The sequence below is a fragment of the Anolis carolinensis genome, chromosome 5, assembly GCF_035594765.1.
Source record: "Anolis carolinensis isolate JA03-04 chromosome 5, rAnoCar3.1.pri, whole genome shotgun sequence".
In the NCBI taxonomy this organism is placed as follows: Eukaryota; Metazoa; Chordata; class Lepidosauria; order Squamata; family Dactyloidae; genus Anolis; species Anolis carolinensis.
This window is the reverse complement of record NC_085845.1, coordinates 19,480,127-19,500,230: the sequence shown is the minus strand read 5'-3', so window position 1 is coordinate 19,500,230 and position 20,104 is coordinate 19,480,127. Positions and strand designations below refer to the sequence as shown.

Genomic DNA, 20,104 nt, shown 5'->3' with positions numbered 1-20,104 from the left:
ATAGAAGCATAGACCTCCCAAAAGAAATAAATGTAGTGTCAATTCTGTATTTCATCCTGACCTTGATGCAGTTCCCAGTGAGTTATTTTGATTTGCAGTTGGTGGTCTGCTTGCATTAGAGAGGGTGAGAAAAAAAGAGATAGTGTTTGATGGAAACTCTAATCAAAAATGCATTTCAAGGCACAACAAGTGAAGGACAATTTTCATAGATTTATGCATGGACAAATGGGGTGTTTGTGATTGTATCTTAAAGATAATTGGCTTCAGTTTAAGCCTCGGGGTTCTGCATCATAAATTTGTTTTGCAATGCAAAGGTGTAAAATTTAAATATTAGCACTTAGCCACAATTAAGATCGACAAATCAACACTGCTGTTAACAGTAGCAGATCAGAGAAATAATCATGGCTCCTCTCCAGCAGTACATCAAGGATTATATCAGATGCAGGAAGATTAATTTGCAAGTTCTCTTCATGTTTGTACTCTTTGATACCAGTTTCAACTCTTTTGTATCTGTTGCATGATGCAGACATACCAACATTAAAAATGCAGCAGCAAACCAGAACCAAAGGCAGGATCAAACACCAAGCCAGTTCTGAGGACCAAAATTTTGGACTTTGATCATTCACATATACACTACACAAACTAGTGATATCAATCTTAAAATTGTTTCATCCTCAGACATTAAAAGTCCCAAGGTGCAGAGTCTCACCATGGATAGAATTTTTCTCATCAGAGTGCCTCAATGTGTCGAGGCATGTTTTGTCATTAACAATGAGAACATCTGCTAGTGTCCTTTGTGGATGTAGATGCCTTCAGGTCACCTGTGAACTCACGGTGCCATGAATTTCATAGGGTTTTCTTAGGCAAGGGATACTCATTGTTGGTCTTTACCTTCCAGCTGTATGATTGCATTATTCTAATTTGGGCTTGACGAAATCAGATCCCAGTAATTTCAGTGACACTGTGTGACTAAATCTATATCCAGTCCACTAAAATATATATGAGGGACCCCTGGATATCAGCCATAAAGGTCTCCTGTTTAACAAACTTCAAGAGATGCCACTGAAGTCCACTTATCATGTGCATCTCCCTGCACTGCCCACAAAAAGCACATCCTATGCCTGAAACAAACAAGTCAGGTGGTAATTAATTGTATTTGTAAAGCAATGGCAAGACAGTGAAAACACTTCATCGCCCATCAGATATTTGAGGCTGGGAAAGCAAATGGCCCATGCATGCCGTTACACAAGTGTATCATTAAAGGAAGGGTCTGATCACAAATTAATTGTATTCTCATAGGTGGCACTTTGAATAATAAGGGAAAGTATTTGCTGGAGGCAGCAATTTTTCCCTATTAGTAATGCTTTTGCTCCTCCAAATTATTCTCATGAGCACCACAACACAGTATTTAATCACTGTGGTAAGATAAAGAAAATATAAAATGAAGTGGTAAATGTGGGAAAAAAGAAGGCCTTAACTGAGCTATCTCTTCCATTGAAAAAAATTAAGACCTCTTTTCCTAAAACCAGAGCTAATGTATTCAGTAAAGAATAATGCATTTTTTCAGCTGTCAGCTACTCAATAAATTCACAAGCTGCAGGAGTCTCAAATATTTTTATAATAAAAATCCAGAAGTACCCTATATAGCACAATTTTATGGTCTTTTGTCTTTAAAAGTATAAATGGCTTACAGCAGGGTTTTTTTTAAAAAAATAATCAATTCATCTCTCCTCCTGTTTGGGTAGGTAGGCAAGTTACAAAATGTTAACTGAAAACATTAAGAAAGCAGCTTCTAAAATCTAGACAAGATATTAAAAGATCTTCTCCCATTGCTTAGTTTGCCTCCTGAAAGGACAATTTTTCCCCCCCATTAATCTTCTGAAGCTTCTGAATTTTGTAAAAGAAAACTCTTTTGGGAGGAGGAATCCTGTGGCTATGGTGCCACTACAAGAAAACCCTTCTGCAAAATATGGGCCATGGTGAATTTCCTTAAGGAAAAATATGAAGCTAGTTTTTTTTTCAACAGATCCAAGATGTGTGGTTGACTAATTATGATAGGAATCTAGATCATATAATCATGGTACTCCATGCATTATCCAGTGACTGTGAATCAACCTAACAAAGAGACTATATGCCTGTACTTGCATGGTGAATGACACTTTGGGAGAAAGTACGCATTTGATGGCCTCCAGTGATAGAGGTCAGAAATTATGCACCAAGGCACTTGACATCATGGGATGTATCCAGGGACTATTTAAACCTAGCTATTTTTTCATGTGCCCTCTTTGTATTTTTGCTTCATTATCTATTCTTCTGCCTCAGATGCAGGGTAAATTTTAGTTGGTTGCTTCAGGACTGTGTAGGAAATTTTTCCCTTTACCTATTTTTTTACCTACTCCATATTTTAACAGGGATGTTGGCTAAGAGCGGTATGTGTAAATAGGATATCACTGGCTCAAAGTGGGGGAAGAATATACAACTTTGGTCTACACATTGGCACCCATTTGATGAAGATAAGACTCTTCAGATCCTGGGGCACTAGGAGGAGTTTATTCTTGAAGATGGCAAGAGGGTTTGCTTTCACTTATAGAGCCTGGGATTTAGATGAGAGAGACCACATGGCCCATCTAGTCCAACCCCCTGCCATGCAGGAAAAACACAATCAAAGCAGCCCTGACAGGTGGCCATCCAATGCAGTTCAATGCATTTAAATTGCATTATATGTATGAGTCCACAGTGACCATATAATCCATTTCAAACTGCATTATATGACAGTGTAGATGAGTCTTATACTATTGATGGCTGATCTACAACATTGGATTGTGGTACATCTGCACAGTTGAAGGACGATAGGCCTTTTTACTCCAGTCTGTGTATTTGAGACCATCTCTTCTGCGCTCTGCTGTTTTCTGACTGTTGGTTTGGTAGTCTAGTATTTCAGGAGAGGACTAATACATATAGTCTATAGGTTTCTATGTCATAATTTATGTCTATAGGTTATAGAGAGAGTTTCTATGTCATAATTTGGACTTTACTTGTGAGTAATTCCCCACTTCCTAATGGGATATGGTTCTGAAAGCACAGCACTGAAGCGGCACTTGCTTCAAAACTCTCTTGAATTGGGAAGACTGGTATTGCAAGGCCCAAAAGGAGCTATCAAAAGGGCACATTCAGATTCCACCACTGCCTATTTGCATCTTTCCCAGTGGTAAATGAGAGACTGCACCAGATGTCTCTGTGATCAGGTGATATATAAACCAATACAGGTTGTACATTCCAAATCCAGAATTCCAATATCCAAAATTGTCCACATGGCTGACTGAGATAGTGACATCTTTGCTTTTTTCATGCAATAAACATTTAAAACATTGTATACATTAACTTTTGGGCCATGTGAATTAGGTGTATATGAAACATAAATGCATTTCACATTTTGACTTGGATCCCATCTCAAAGGTATCATATGTACATAAATGCAAACACGGGTGTTCCAAAATCTTAAAAATACTTAAATCCAAAACATTTGTTCCCAAGCATTTTGGATAAAGGAGAGTCAACCTGTAAATTATATATGTGCATTTTTTAGTATTTACTGTCTAGCCTTGTGCCATGAAAACCTGAAGGCACTAACTCCTCCATATGCTATTTATATTATAAAGCCAAGGCAAAGCTTTTCTGACTACTTGCCAATTCAACTTGTGACCCGCTAAGCTAAATACGACATGACAGCCGTGTATGTTTTTGATTGATCACCTGTTATTTTATCCCAGGACTGCAATGTTGAGGGATTTCTCAAAAGCACCTAGCTAGCCACCATACTTGGCTGGTGAGCAAAGCTCAGCATGGTGGAATACAAGCCCTGCAGGCACATCCAAGACTAGACATATTTCGGATTTCTCCCTAGGTCAGTTTCCATTTGTCGATGCTCAACAGAATGATATCTGGCTCTCTAAAACAGTCAGTTCAATACTTCTTTTAGTTATATTTGGGGGGGGGGGCAGAAATGAGACTTGCCAGGCTTTATCAGGCTTCAAGCTTATACTCTCAACTCCCCTACATCCCCTTTCCTTGCTTGCTAACATAAACTGTCAACCCCAAACTGCTCTCGTAACTGTCAATGCATAGGTTCACTCTGAGGGGTGGCATAAGCTAATAGAAAGAGTTCATGGTAAAAGAAAATCTCATTTGTACGTAGTGAATGTGGCGAGCCTGGGGACCTGCGCTTTGATTGTATTGTAATTAGCAGTGCTTTTATATTTCCTCAGTGTGATCGCTGCGGAGACGACTTCCTTCTCGCCTGAGCACGTTTGGCAGGTCGCTTTTGACAAAAAGCCTGGACAGGAAAGAACAAAAGAGCAGCCTCGCAATCTCCCTGGGCTGATTGCAAGCTTCTTTGCTAATCATGAAGGCATCAGTCATGATTAAGAATCAAACCTCAGCTTTCAACTCAACTTACCCATTCTTCGAAACACCAGTGAGGCAGGCTCATTAAAAACAGAAATGGGAAGAAAACACAGAAATGTACCAACCTGGTTTTAATTCTAAGCTGTTAGGCCTGGGAGGATTAATTAATTTTACAATAGATTTCCAGTGAGATAGATAGTAGAGAAGGTACTCAGAAAAGCCGAAACAGGTCTTAAACCTGGAAGCAAACAAAGGTATTTAAATAAAATGCTTCAAGTAAGAGGCCTTCTGTATTTGATAGTATCCGTTACCTGGTGTGAATGTCTTGTTTCACTAGATTGGCTTCTGATTATTAGTCCAGGGGCTACGAAATGGCCAGCTTTATCTGCCCAGTTCTCCCTCAAACAGTTCTTATAGTTAATCTTGCAGTCAAAGGCAGCATGAAAAATTATTAGCTCTTGAATATCTTCTAGCATTCTTTTTGTCAAGGTAGCATTGGGATAATAGATTTCCCCAGCAACTCATACTCTTTTCAGGCAGTTGCTAGAGAGAGAGCGAGAGCAGAACCCAGAGAAAGAACAGAAACAGCTATTAATTGACTACAGCAAGGGTATAGCTTTACACATGGGACAGAAGTTGAAAGACTAGTTCCTAATACAATAAGATCCCCTTAACCACAGAACCTATATCTGAGATTTCACTTATGTGCACCCAGGTGAAAAGGTATCTCTAGAAATTGCCTAGTTCTTTCAGGCAATTCTATGTATGTTCTCCTCAGAACATACATAATTGTTCTGGATGACCTAGAAAATTCCTAGAAAATATTTTTCTCTAGATATCTCTAGATCCTCCAACACAACTCTATGGTATGCTGGAACTGGAAGTCAGGTAATTTAATAGCATTCAGTCATATCTGTGGTTTTAGCTAATCATACTCAGGCCACAGATACAGAGGTCTTACTATAATTTTATACGGCTTGGCAATATGGGTTGTCTGCGTTGACCTAGAAAACCCATAGACCTCATTCAGCCTCCCAAGCACAAGAGTTCAAGTTAGAAGTCCTCATTTCATTAACAGAGACAAGAATGTTACTAAATCTGTGATTGTGTGCCTTCAAGTCATTTCCAACTTATATTAACTCTAAGGTGTGCCTTTCATGGGTATTTCTGAGACTGAGAGCATGTGATCTAATTAATGTCACCCAGTAGGTTTCCATGATCAAGCAGGGAATCAAACCCTGGTCTCCAGTGTTACCTGCCCAAAACACCACACCATGCTATCTCCCAGAAAACAAGCAAATGAAAAAAGAAGTTTCTCCCCAGAGCTGAATAGTTATAGATGGGGGACCTAACCTTGGATTGTTCTTCTGGAACAGTGGTTCTCAACCTGTGGGTCCCCAGGTGTTTTAGCCTCCCAGAAACCTCAGCCAGTTTTCCAGCTGTTAGGATTTTTGGGAGTTGAAGGCCAAAACATCTGGGGACCCACAGGCCGAGAACCACTGTTCTAGAACATTACTGCCTAATAGTGTGGCAAAATTAAATTTACATTGGACTAGACCAAATTGATAAGACTTTTTCTCCCTTTTTAGAAGAAGGTTTCTCCATACTGTCATCAGCAGAGAACCTAACATCCATGTGATACCTTTATTACACATGAATTCGTTGACAGACTTTGTTAAAACTTCAAAAATGCAGTCATCAGAAAAGACAAGAGATTGTCTATCATCTTCTTGGCAGGATTATCTTGTTTATGAGAGGTTTTTCATAGTAATCATTCCTAGTTTGTTGCTGAGGATATTTATTTTGTATTGAGCCTCCCCCAGGACAATGAGACAATAACAACAGAATTGACAAGAGAATGAGACATTTAGTCCTCTCACAGATCGTAAAAGAAGCCTAACATGAAGAAAACTGAAAAACTTTTTGACATGTTTGATGTTACAAACCACTTGGTTTTTAGCCTTGAGCTAGTAGCTATTAACTAATGCTATTCACACTTGCACACAGAATGAGATATGCAAAGATTTTTATCTGTATTTTTGAAAGACAGAAATCATTACAAGGCAGCATTGTACCAACATTGTCATGGTCATGAGAATACAGTACACCATTGCTCGGGGAAATTTATTTATTACATTATGATTGACTTCTGTTTTTAATTATTTTACCGTGCCTTTTTAAAAATGGAGCTCTTCCATATAAAAGCAGAAACAAAATCACTGAACTTCAGGAAACATTCATGATGCTGGTGACCCAATTTATTTTGGAACAGAAATATCCATGTTCTTTCTTAATTTCAATTTTCACCTCAGTTTCTTCTTGTGAATGAATATAAACACACACAAATACACACATGTATTTTATATAAAAATTAAAGCAACATATAAAACACAATACAAAAAGGCTAAAAACTACCACATACAAACAATTATAAGACAAAAAGAAAACAAATTACAAAACAGTCTCCCAATGTTGCCCTTCCTTACATAATTTTAAATGGGTTTGTTCTCAGCTTTGATTAATATATATGAACAGTCTTCTTTTTGCCCTCTTTCCATTTTTAATCCCATTTCTCTAATGTAGCAGAGGTTTGTCATTTATTTCTTGTATGATTTGGAAAAAAAAACACAATTGTTACCTGAAAATTTGTTCCCTTCCAGTGTTTATTGAAGCATTATCTAGCTAATACCAAATAAGCATTTTACTGAAAATCCACAAAAAAAATGATACCTAGTTTTTATAGGCTATACTTTCCTTTGTATTCATGGTCTAATCAATATTTTGAGACAGCGCTCTGAAGATGGTGGTGTAAATCAGGTGAGCATGCACATAGAAAAATCCTGCATTTCTCAACTTTCAAGATAACTGACATAATGATGGCTAAGGTGTGTGCATGGAGGATAGTTCATACAGCATACAAATAATTGGAGTGGGAGCACTGTCTCTCCAAGAGCAATCAGTCTATAAATCAGTTGGGCTGCTCAAGTGTTCAAGTCAGGTGTTTGAGGAAGAAAACAACCTTGGTCAGAATTCTACTGGGGTCCTACATTTATGCAACTGGGGTTTCACTAGCAAATCTACTATTTCCAAGTTTCTTTAAGAAAGAGTTCACTACCTCCTTCCACAATTGAATCACCTGGAAATGTCATGGCTCCCAGTCTGATCACCAGGTACCTTGGTTCATCTCTGCCTGTGCCATTATATTGAACTTCTACCATCCCTAATGCCATTATTCCTACCAGTTGTTGCCATGCTATTCAAGGTACAGGGAAAGATCTTTAGGGAGATAAAGAAAATAGTGGGTGTATTATGCCTGTTTATGTATTTCTTTGTTTGTTTTGGAGTGGATATGATTCAAATAACCTGCTGACTCTGCTAAATTTTATACTGTCCAACTTGTGTTATACAAGCAGGGATGGCAATTGCAGAGGCAATTTTTAAGCAGAGGCTGGATGACCATCTGTCAGGGGTGCTATGAATGTGATTTTCCTGCTTCTTGGCAAGGGGTTGGCCTGGATGGCCCACAAGGTCTCTTCCAACTCTATGATTCTATGGTTCTATGGACAGAATGTGGGGACACGTTTTGCCAATGTGTTCCTTCAGCAGACTACATCAGTATGCCCAACACAACTAGAAGTGGAGCCCCCGGTGGTGTAGTGGATTAAAGCCTTGTGACTTGAAGGTTGGGTTGCTGACCTGAAGGCTCCCACAAGGATGGTAAAAACATCAAAAACATCTGGGCATTCCCTGGGCAATGTCCTTGCAGACAGCCAATTCTCTCACACCAGAAGCAACTTGCAGTTTATCAAATCGCTCCTGACACGAAAAAACAACAACAACTAGAAGTGATGCTGTATCAATTCCAGTTGTGATTTTGGCCAAGTTTCCCTTTTTTATTTGAGCAGTTTCAGGTGCTTGGGAGACTGGAACATTTTTGGGTGCTTTAGAGTGGCTTGGGAGTGAAAGCTGCCTGAAAAGATATTTTAAAATTGGGACGTGGTGCTTTGGGAATCCTCAGTGAGGTTCAATGAATGTGCCTTGTGGCCCCAAGGACTACATGCATCCTGTAAGCCACACATTTTTTCATGCCCATTATCAGAGGCACACTTCTCCAGTTATCTGTGCCAAAGCCCAGAGACTTTACTCAACACTACCTCCTTTCCTGGTCAGCTTTCACAGCAAGGACCGTCTGTTATCTCACTTGCAGGTGTACCTCTACTGTACCTTGGGGTTTTCTTTACCTCCAAGAGACCATTGAATTAAGCTAAGGACCCCCTTTTCAGAGATGGTGAATAAAGAGTGAAAAACTAGAAATAAAGAAGTGAACACTTCCAAAACAAGCACTGAGCTACTAAAATTTTAACAGTTCCCGAAATATTATAGAAAGAATGAGATACATCTAGGAAAACCCTAGTACTTTGTCAAACCAACCTTCTGTGCAAATAAGGGATATATATTGAGTTGAGAACCTTTAATATCACACTACTCTTTAATAGCTCAACTGAGCTGGATTGTGAATTTATGGTAATCAGATTTCTGCACAGCCTCCATAGCCCAATCTTCGTCCCCTATTCCCAGCATGTGTCCCAGATTATGATTATTAATGTGATTGCACTATTTCAGCATTAAAATAAACAAAATTAGTGTGTTTGTTTGTGCATGTGTGTGTATATGTGCAAAACAACCAACATGACTATAGCAATAAGAGGAGGAGAAGGAGTGAGCAGGAGAATCCCACCCACTGATATCACATGACTTCTGACCAAGCAGAAGCAGAAAGTACCCATCTCACTAAGATAAGGATGGACAGCTATTGATGGATCTTACCTTTCAATTAAAAGGGATGAGAGTGGATCACACTAGTGGGTCACACATGACTGTTCAGTTTGAATGCTGGTTTGCCTGCCTTGAATGATAAAGTCCTTAGTACAAAATGTGAAAAGAAAAGCAAAACCATGGAAGCTGTGATCTACTTTTGCTTCAACTTCACTTTATAATAGAGTTTCCTAGCTCATCTGTACTCTAGTCTTTCCAAAGGCACAGTCACAAGACAGTGAGGAAAAACACTGTCTGAATCCAATGCCTTTAGTTAGAAGAAAAAGAAATGAAATGACACTACAAGATTTTCCATTATGCTCTGACCCTTGAGAAGGCCTGAGATGCCCTGAATCAGAACATTGCATCTGTGCTTGCTTTAAAGTGAGCTCTACAAGGTCGTCAGATTGGGAACAGGGGACAATGAGTACAGAGTACTTTCTAAGATCCGACAGCAATGGTACAAAATACTTTAAATCAGCAAGTACTAAGACACCTAGAGACCAGGGTTTGAATCCCTGCTGGGCAATTGAAATCAATGCAGTTACTTTGGGTAAATCATACTCTCACAGACAAAGAGGACAGCAGTGAGTAGCAAACATCCTCTGAATAAATCTTGCTGATAAAATTCTAGGATACAGTAGCCTTAAGATGTAGTCAATTTGAAGGCACATCATAACAGCAAAGCCATCTTCTGGGGTTTGCCTGTAGTGCTGTAAGTAGAGAAGTAAGCTATGGAAACCCACTTGGGCAAATCACACTATTTCAGCCTTAGAAAAAGGCAGTGGAAAACACCCTCTGGGTAAACCTTTCAAAGAAAGCTCTATGAAAAAGTCACCAGAGTCAATTTGAAGGCACATAACAACAACAACAAAACACTGTATTTACTATTGATTCAATTGTGTTCTGTTCTGAGTAAGACACAAGTCAAGTCTAAAAGGTGCTGTTATTTTTTAAAAAAAAGTAAAGTCGAACATCTTTTTAGAAAATCCACAAAAGACAGTTTCCCTTCTTAACAAAAGCGCAATTAATGGCATTATGCCATTTATGAAAGTTTAGAAAAAGCAAATCTAGACATGTGAATGTTAGAAACAACAAAGGATGGGTCTGATCTTTCATGTTTTTGTACCTGAAGTCCTTTTGACAGTTCTCCTTATATAATCGATCAAGTGTACGTAGTTTAGGGCACCCCTTCGCTGGAAAATGTTTGCAGTAATTTGTGATGTTTGATGTACCACACATGACCCTTCCATTATTCTAAGGCAGTTGAACAGTATTAAATTTGAAAGGCTTGCCTCTCAAACTCTTTTCTCTTCATTCTTGATGTTGAAATAAACTGCATTCTGCCGTTTCTGAATGGGTCCTCCCAGTCCTCCCATTCTCTTGCCGCACAATTTGAAGTGTGGGCAGAAACGCAATTATATATTCATATCTCTTAAACAATGAACTGTGAATAAAGCCATTTAAGCCACTATGCAATACGTGAGCAGCCAATGATCTACTGAAATGGAAGACGCATTTACATTCCAATATAACTTGTGAATCAATGAACTGGTTCTCCACACTTAAAAACTTGTGCCATCATTTCTCTCAAAGCATCTGCATGGTACATTTTTAATGGACTTGTGGTTCCATTTTTCATTACAGGAAGCTCAAAACTGGACTTGGCATTAGTGATCCCTTCTATTAGTTTCCAGTGGAGTGATAAAGACAAGGAAGGGAAATTGTAGTTAATCTCTAAACATAAAAGGAATGCAAACACAGTATCAAGAACAGAGGATCTCAAACCCTTTTATCCAACCCCCTGCTGGAAGGAATTTTTAAAAACAAATATTTGGGGAGGGGGGAAACTCTGAATATCTTTGAATGTCTTTAGTCAAGACACCCTATAGGCCTCCTACCGTGCTGAAATAAGGATGCTTCAAGGAACTAGTGTTAAGAGTTGACAAATTTTTATGATACCACAGACAGTATTTGTTATGCTAGGTCTCCTAGAATGCTGGGCTGTATGCAAGACTCATATCATGCATTAATGGAGCTTTTCTCCCCACATAAGCTGGCACAGCATCCCTGCATTACTTCTTTTATCCCTCACCTGTCAGAACTCCAAAGAGATGCCTGAGTTTGAGTCAAAGCATAGCCATTCACCACAGCGGAGACATCTAACAGCCTAGCTTTACATTTCTTGTTTTAAAAGAAAGGTTTGCAGAGAAAGAATGAGGCTTATGATATATGAATTGTAGCCACGTATATCATTTTTCTTATCTGTTCTGTTCTAAATCTGCATTTATGAATTTATACTTCTCAGAAATATAAATATACCAAAGGTATATACCAAAGGTGTCAGCATGTTGAATGTTACAGCTAAACCATGCTTAATGTAAGGGGTGCAGCTACATGAAGTCCCAGAAGCCCACTCGTACAACACCAGTTGCTCTTAGCCAGTCCACCTAAGCAGCTCCCCCCCCCCCCCCCGGTGTATTTTTAATATAATGCAAATATTTGACATTTTCACTCAAAAGCCCAGCCAGAGAGACACCAAGTGCCCAGTTTTTAAAAAGTCATGCTATGGATGATATGGAGGGACAGCTGTTGTGACGGCGCAAGTGGCGCCATCTATATGTCGAACTGTAAGTTGCAAGATTTTATTGTTGTATCATGCCTGATTTTGCCTTTATCCTGTAAATGTAGTTGGATTGATTGGTTATTTATAGCTGTCAATCAATGTTGTTTGCACCAGTAATATTACTCCCTCAGCTCAATTGTTTGACTCCACCCTTTCCTGGAGTGGGTCAGTGTTTCCTTTCTCATTCCACCATCAAGCTTTCTACCAGATGGACGTGAAAGAGAGACTTGGCGCTAAAAGCCCTTGATTAAGTTAGCTCTCAGCACCAATTCTAAGGTTCTTACCCTTGAGACTTATGCTTCATGTTCAGGGCCAACCTGAAGGCGCTTGAGGAGTTTCAAGCGCCTTCAAATCAGTTTTTGGCACCAAAGGAAGACTGTGTCTTCAAACATAGGTCATTTGGACTGAGGCTGAGGATTGCTCCGGCATTCACAGCCATTGAGAAAGAGGGACCTGGAAAAGCTTCTCAGCTGCAGAGCTCCTTGGACTTAAGACAACCAAAGACTGTAATGTATTTTCCTTTACCCCTTTGAAACTTCCAGCTTATTGCCTTAAAGGGATAACCTTTTGTGAACAATAAAACCAGTTTTGAGTTATCTACAGTGTTTTGGTCCTTGGAAGTTCCAGTTTCCCTAAAGGAGGGCAAGAAGCAATCCCCTGGGGAAAGATGTCACGTCCATGCCTCTTTCGCTAAGAGTTATAGCCCCACGCGCGACGGCACAGCTGTACAGATTTTATGGCATCTGCATTCAGTTTTGTCCTCTGTATCACTGAAACTTTTCAAAGTAGCTCACAAATCTTTTCTGAATAAAATTGTCTATGGTGGAGTGAGCAAAGTGTATATATCAGACATCACAGGTGCCGAGTCTAAATGGACAATACAAGGGGAGAAAGAGAGAAAAACACTTTGGTCCTGTCCTGTCACTTGTGTTCCTGTTGGCTTTCCTATCACCTTCTACACATTCAGAGCTGAATTCAGAGAGCTGGAAAATCAGAGGGCATAAAGCTAAATCCCTCTGGGGCACAAATACCTGTACAGATCTAACACATTAAATATTTGTTGGAGAGTTTGTTGCTGCTATTTCCTGTTAACTTTGACTTATGGTGACCTTATGAATGAGAGACCACCAAGAGCCTTAGTCATCAACTGCCCTGCTCTGATCTTGTTCACTCAAGGTCATGGCTTTCTTGATTGAATCAATTCACCTGTATGCAGCTTTTCTCTTACCTCCTAACTTCCACTTACCAAGCATTAGTTCCTTTTCCAATTAATCACACCATCTCATGATATGTCTAGTGAGAATTCAGACTTGATTTGCTTTAAGACCCATTTATTTGTTGGGTTGGTGTTGTTTTTACTGATCTGTGGTATCTAGAGAACTCTTCTCCAGCAGCAGATTTCTAATGTTTTTCTTCTTTTCAGTTTTTTTTTACTGTTCACCTTTCACAACCATACATTTAATGCAGAAATACTATGGCTTGGGCAATTTTGGCTTTGGTATTTAATGTTACATCTTCTTAAACAGGCAATTGTGCAAAACCATAGGAATATAGCAAGATGACTTGAAGTATAATTTCAACTCAAGAAGAATGTAGGACTTTGCATAGATATGGGCACTAATATCATTCTGATCTGTAGCCTCAAAACACAGAACAAGAAACAGAAATCTGTGCAAAACCAATAAAACAATCCTATCCACAGACCACACATCAAAACATTAAAAACACTGTACTTCTATAATTATAGATATAGCCAATTATGATAGTTAATTTAAGCTACATGTTGTGCTTGGAAGCACCAATATGCAGTGCACGTGTTCCCCATCACAAGCCTCCAAGTGTATTTTCCCAGTACATTTGATGTATAAAGTCCACATTCGATTAAGTCATGAACCTGCTAAAGTAAGTCATGTTCAATGTGTACCCCAGGTACAAATGCAATTTTTGACAGCTGTGGTAGGAAATATATGCTCAGCTAGAGGCCTTTGTTGTTTACAAGGTCTTTTTTCAGCGTTAATGCAGCCAACTGAGTTGACCTTAAAATTAGAAGCACATAAAATGCTCAAGTCCCAGGTTGTTGTTCTGCAGTGTTTCTATTCTAATAATATCTGAAAATGAGTGGTCCCTGTGCTGAATTAAAAGATTCAGGTTCAAAGACCTGCTCATCTACAAGCTCTGTTTTGTTCTCAATCAGATAATGTTGTTCAGCTTTTGTAACAAAGCAGCTGTGACAGCTTGCATTTTAACCAGGATCCCCGACTCCCTCCCTAAAAAGCATAAGGAATCAAACCGACTGCCAGCAGACATATCAAATTGTATCCTGCACAAAGCTAGCCATGAATGGAGGTTTTCTACATCTGCTTCTCCCTGAATCGTAAAACAATTATCCTATATAGAAACACACAGATACCTTAGCACTAGGAAAAACCTCCACATTCTCCTCCAAAAACACACATACTAATGATATACTTCCCATTTGGAATACTTTATAAACTAATTTGCATTATGTCGCAGTGTTATTTTTATGCCTGGAAGCTGGACTATGGTATCAACTGTCAGGGATTTCAACAGATGTACCAAATTACAGGCACTACTTTTCCTAAGATTTCAAACTGCACTAGGACTTAATCATCCACTGGTCAGGGATGACAGTAGTTGCAGTCCATTATCTTAGGAGGAACTGATTCTCCACTGGTCTAAGTATGTTCATGTTTTTCTTAATACATACTCTAAAAAAGAAAACTGAAGTGACTTGAAAAGTAATTTTTCAATAAAAGGAAAAATATAAGGCAGCAACCTTGAATGTTTCATCACACATGGGGGCTAGAGGAAAAGTAACACCAGTCTGACTTTTTAAATGCTGCATTTTTAAATCCTGCTTGATGACACTTAAGCCTTAATAACTAATGTGGCTACAATGTGTGTACAGAAAAGACGGTGTACTGTTATGACTGGAGAAATTGACATAATACCACTTTACTACATTTGTGTAGGTGCAAAAGACATCAAGAGTAGATGCAAGCAGCCTGGCTATGTTCAGATAACAAGGTGTTTAGATGAATATAATTGATTGTATATGAGGCTTCCCTTGCAGACTAATTGCTCCAAAATGCAGCTGCTATATATTTAACTAGGGGCCTTTCCACACAGCCCTATAACCCAGAATATCAAGGCAGAAAATCCCACAATATCTGCTTTGAACTGAGTTATCTGAGTCCACACTGCCATATATTCCAGTTCAAAGCAGAAAATATGGGATCTTATTCAGCTGTATGGAAGACACCTGTAATCAAATATACCTCACCAGTGTTTGAGAAACTGCTGCCAGACATTTGGAGGAAACCCCAAATACAAAACCTAACAGAGACCATTGCTTTCCTTCCCAGAACTAACATATTATGGTACAACAATCCCAATATTGCATGGGATACATTCCTAGACTGGGCATGGATTGGATACACAAAAAAATAGATAATAGCAAGCCCCGATGAAATGAAGGGCCCCTGTCCTAAGACTACCATAGAGGCTTGCCAAAGTACCTAGAAAATAGCTATGAAGGACATATTTTGTCAGATGCTGATCACTGAAACCATGGGTACTGGTCCAATGGGTGGAAGGTTGTATTGTAATACTAAACTTTATTCGCTGCGTAGAATTTTCCAAGTTTTCTGTTTTAGAGAAAGAAGAGTAACAATGACACCTTGTGGAGTAAATCAATTACTGCAAGGATGATCAATTCAAAATGAAACAAAAACTCTGGAAAAGAAATGCAATAATTGTTAACTCCAAAGGAAGGGAGGAGCACTCACAGGACTGGTTGTGAAAATACTGTTACCCTATTTTGAAGGTGGATTTCATTCGAATTCAAACTACCTCTGATTTAGCCCTGAAACCTCAAGGAAGAAAAAAGAGACAAGGAGAAGGAGGAGAAAAAGATATGGAGAAACAGCTCTGTGATATATCACTGTGTAACACAATTTTTGTTCCTGGGCTATAAATATCATTTCCTAATTGGTTCTATCATAAAAACATGGAAAAGTTTATTAAACTGCAAAAACTTTGTATTTGCCTTATGTAAAAAAGGTAAAAAAAAATGGCACATGGAAAGGTTAAAATGGCAGCCACAAAAATGAAGTTTCTGGAGTAGAACGACTTTCAAAGTAAGTACTGCACAATTAATCAGGAAATAATACTTCCAAACCAGGAACAGATTTTTTTTTCAAATTTTGTTGCATAGTGTAATGATTGCAAGCAAGTAGCAAGAGGTTTAAATAGATAGATTTCATAAGGATGAGTGGGTCTTTAATGGAAAGGGATCATAATTTCATCTCCACAGGAATCAAATTAAATTGTGTCTCTTGCAATGAGCTCAGCTGCAAAGGGCAACAGAGGCAGAAGGCTTCATTGTGCATGCAATACACCACTGATGTTTAACGTTTTGCTTTCCTATTCCCCAGTGCCCAGAAATACCATTCAGGCTTTGTGCTACAGCTAGATACTAAAGGACTGACATTTCCGAAGAAATACTTCGATCAGTTAGCTGCAGAGGGAGAAAAGTGCACCTGTTTCCTAGATACTCTCTTTCATATCTGTCCCCTCTTGGTTCCCTTTGCTCTTTAGCTTAACATTCTCTGAAAACCTGCTATCTTATCAGTCTTTCCGAATCCAGATATTCCCTGGCCACTCAAGGCAAAGGGAAGTCATCACTTCCTGCAAGTGACAAGTAGAAAATGACTGGGATCTTAAAAGGGCTTATTTTCTTTTATGTCTGAAGGGCATCTTATTGACTACAAAGCTTCCTTTGCACAAAAATGACTTTTTAGAGATTCACTGACTTGGATAACACAAGGTATTATATGTATCCTTAAAAATATTATCTTTTTAAAAATGCAATGCTGCCCTCTTCAGGGACATTAGGAAATTCCACTGAGGATTGGCTGAATCATTTGGTTTCATTTCATCTTGGAATTCATATCCCACATTTTCCCCCCAAAATAGTGTGTGTGTGTGTGTGTGTGTGTGTGTGTGTGTGTGTGTACACACACACACACACACACGAATGATCATAGGACAGGAGAAAGCAGAAGTGGCTCATGATAAAGGCAAGACAACAACATTTGGTTGCCTTCTATGATTTTATCAGATGACTATATTCCAGAATTTAAAAGAAAAAAATAGATTGTAATGGAAATGTAGCTACAGATGAAATTCCAGATAATGGAGTGAGAGGTGGGAATTTACTGGACTACCTAGGATAACGATTCGTCCAGATTTTTTAAGACATCAGTTCTCAGACAGTGGGCTAAGCTGGCAGGGGCTTCTAGGATTTGAAGTTTGAAACACCCGTCTACAGGACCTGCTCCAATGCCACAGTCGAATGACCATAGGACAGGAGAAAGCAGAAATCCCAAATAGTGATCTGCAGTGCACATTGACATCATACCGGCCTGATTTGCATTCTTCACATCTGGGTGCCTCTCCTGTGGTATGTCAGCGGAGATAATGCTCCAACCACTGCAGAAAGTTCTTACCACAAAATTGTAGAAAGAACAATGAAGAGCATGGAAGGATGCAAGAAAGCAGCCCAAGTAATCAAGGATTTAAATCATCATGCCTTCATAACATTGGGCTTTTTTGATTTGAAGGAAAACATGATCATGGAGGAATGCAACAAAATTATAATATTTCACACCATGTGGGAAAGGGACTTGTAGAAAGGTTTTCTTTCCATTTCCTGAAAATATGGAACAGGGGATCATGCAATGAAGCAGATGGACAGAAGAATCAGAGGAATCTAAAACATACTTCTCCCCAAGCAGTATGATTAATGGAACAGAGGACATGTTACCCCTGTGATTCTGGGAGTTGTAATACAGAAATCCATGCTCTGCTCTTTAATAGTCCTGCTTTCTGAAATTTCTATGAAATTGCCATAGACTGAAATTGCTTTTTGGATGTAAAGCATTTCCATTGCCAGTTAACAAGATTCCTTTTGTCTTAATATTTACAGTCTGAAGAAAGAGAGACTGAAATGGAGGAAAGTAGAGAGCAATGTCCCTGCAGCTGTCTCAAGTTTTTGCAGCACTACAACACTTGAAATTCTGACCCAGTTCTTTATCTAGAAAATAACCACGCCTTGGTTACATCCCATTTGGACTACTGAAATGCTCTCTACATGAGGTTGCCTTTGAAGGCAGTCTGGAAGTTGCAACTGGTACAGAGATCAGCAGCCAGGTTACTAACAGGAGCGCCATATCAAGAGAGGACGCTTCCCATGCTGCTGCAGCTCCACTGGCTGCCAATCTGCTTCCGTGTTACCTATAACATCCTAAATGGTTCAGGTCCAGACTATTTGCAGAACCACATCTCCATTTACAAACCAGCTCAACCACTGCAATCTGCAAAGGAGGCCCTACTCTAGGTCCCACCCCTGTCGCAAGCACGGCTGGTGGGAACGAGAGAGGGGGGTTTTCTACATGATCACTCCCTGTCTCTGAAACTCCCTCCCAAAAGAAGTAAAAACCACCCCCTCTCCCTTTACCTTTAAAAAGTTGCACCCTGGAGTACAGAGAAGAGGAAGACTAATACATCTCAACATATAACATCTTCTAGATATATTAAACCCTTTCTAGATACTGGAATTGATTTCATGCCTGTTAGTTGTGGATAATCATGTTATTTTTTAATCAAGGTATTAGCTGTTTTAAATTTTTATCCTGCTTAAATTTATAACATGTGATAATATTTGTTAGGGTGGTTCAGTTTTATTGTTTGAATAATTGCTATTTTGTATTAAGTTCAAGTAATTATTGTTTTTTTTTTTTACTTATTTTTTTACTTATATTGTTTTGTTCATATGTTTCTTTGTTGGCATTGAATGTTTGCCATAAGAGTTGAAAACTGCCCTGAGTCCCTTCGGGGAGATGGGGCAGTCTACAAATAAAGATGATGATGATGATGATGATGATGATGATGATGATGATTTATAAATCAATGTTATTTATCACACTTTTGAAAAAAAATGGTACTACAAGATCATCTCATTCCTTTCACTACCTGCATAGCACCACATTTTCGCAGTTGAAATTACTTTTTTGTTTTAATTTTCATTAAGAACAAGAGGGAAAGAAGCAGTAATTATGTGAATAATATGTCTTGGCATGTTCTGAAAACTCACCATACTGTTCATTTTTGATGAGGAGGAGCTTGCTCTTTGCTTTCGTAGACTGTTGGATTCTTCTAAGCTTCCATCCTTTGGCTTTAAGATCATCCGGCTACTCCCAGCAGTGCCTTCTGAAGAGGACCTCAATCGTTTTTCTATGAATCTTCCCTCTCGATATGGGCTAAAGCTACTGGCAAGATTTACTGTAAAGAGAGAGTCACATACACAGGCGGTCAGCACCCATATCAGAAAAGATGAACATTTTTGTACACCAGGGTGGGCAACTAATCTCTAATCTGAGATCTCTAATCTCAAACTCCAGGGGAGGTTCAGGAATGTTCAATATGAATAGTCTTATTCTTGACCAACTTTGGAGCAATTCTTGGGAGTTGGGAGGGGGGTTCTTCAGAGTTGTGGAGATCTTGTGTGGGTTGTATAAGCAGCATTGTCTTATTTTATATTGGATTTGAATGATTTTTGTACACAGAACCACCTTACTGAAAAACAGAGTTAACTCCAACGGGTTTACTTTTAAGTATTACATTCAGAAAAGACCATAACAATACTTGACTCAAAGTTCTTGGGAAAATATTAGGCAAGATGGAGAACAACCACAACATGTCAAATGATTGTGTAAACTGACTGTTTGTTGGTTTTAAAGGGTGAAGTTGAGAATATCACAAGAAGCAATGAGGGTTTGATTAAAAAGCTCTCCTATTTCACCTATGATGCAGAAAACTTGTAGAACCTCAGCAAGTCTAAATCTGGTTGGTTAACTGCCTGGATAGGAGTGTTGGGGTGAAGGGAAGAGAAGGTGATATATTAACATACCAAATACAACGTGCTTGCATTCTAAGACAGGACTGAAGATTGAAGCATTATGAATTACATTTTGAAAGATGCTAACCTGAATGAATGTCAAATGTCATGTAGAACAACAAATAATTATGCTACGAAAGCAGCCCAATTATATTATGCCAAGAACCAATGTTTAGATAGAAACTTAAACTACAATTTCGAGAAGTAAATTAAGAAACTTGAAGGGCAGGATGATGATGAATTGTGAATTTTATTAAAGCAGAAATATAACACATTGG

General features: G+C 38.8%; 1 protein-coding gene across 4 annotated transcripts in view; it reads right to left on the bottom strand.

Annotated features, from left to right (window-relative positions):
* Positions 1–20,104, bottom strand: part of ccser1 (coiled-coil serine rich protein 1) — an 815,269-nt gene that overhangs the window by 648,595 nt on the left and 146,570 nt on the right. For all 4 annotated transcript variants that reach the window (XM_062983628.1, XM_062983630.1, XM_008111053.3 and 1 more), the window contains exon 3: positions 19,023–19,210. In XM_062983628.1, coding sequence (XP_062839698.1) covers positions 19,023–19,210 — 188 coding nt within the window. The remainder of the gene's footprint in view (positions 1–19,022; positions 19,211–20,104) is intronic.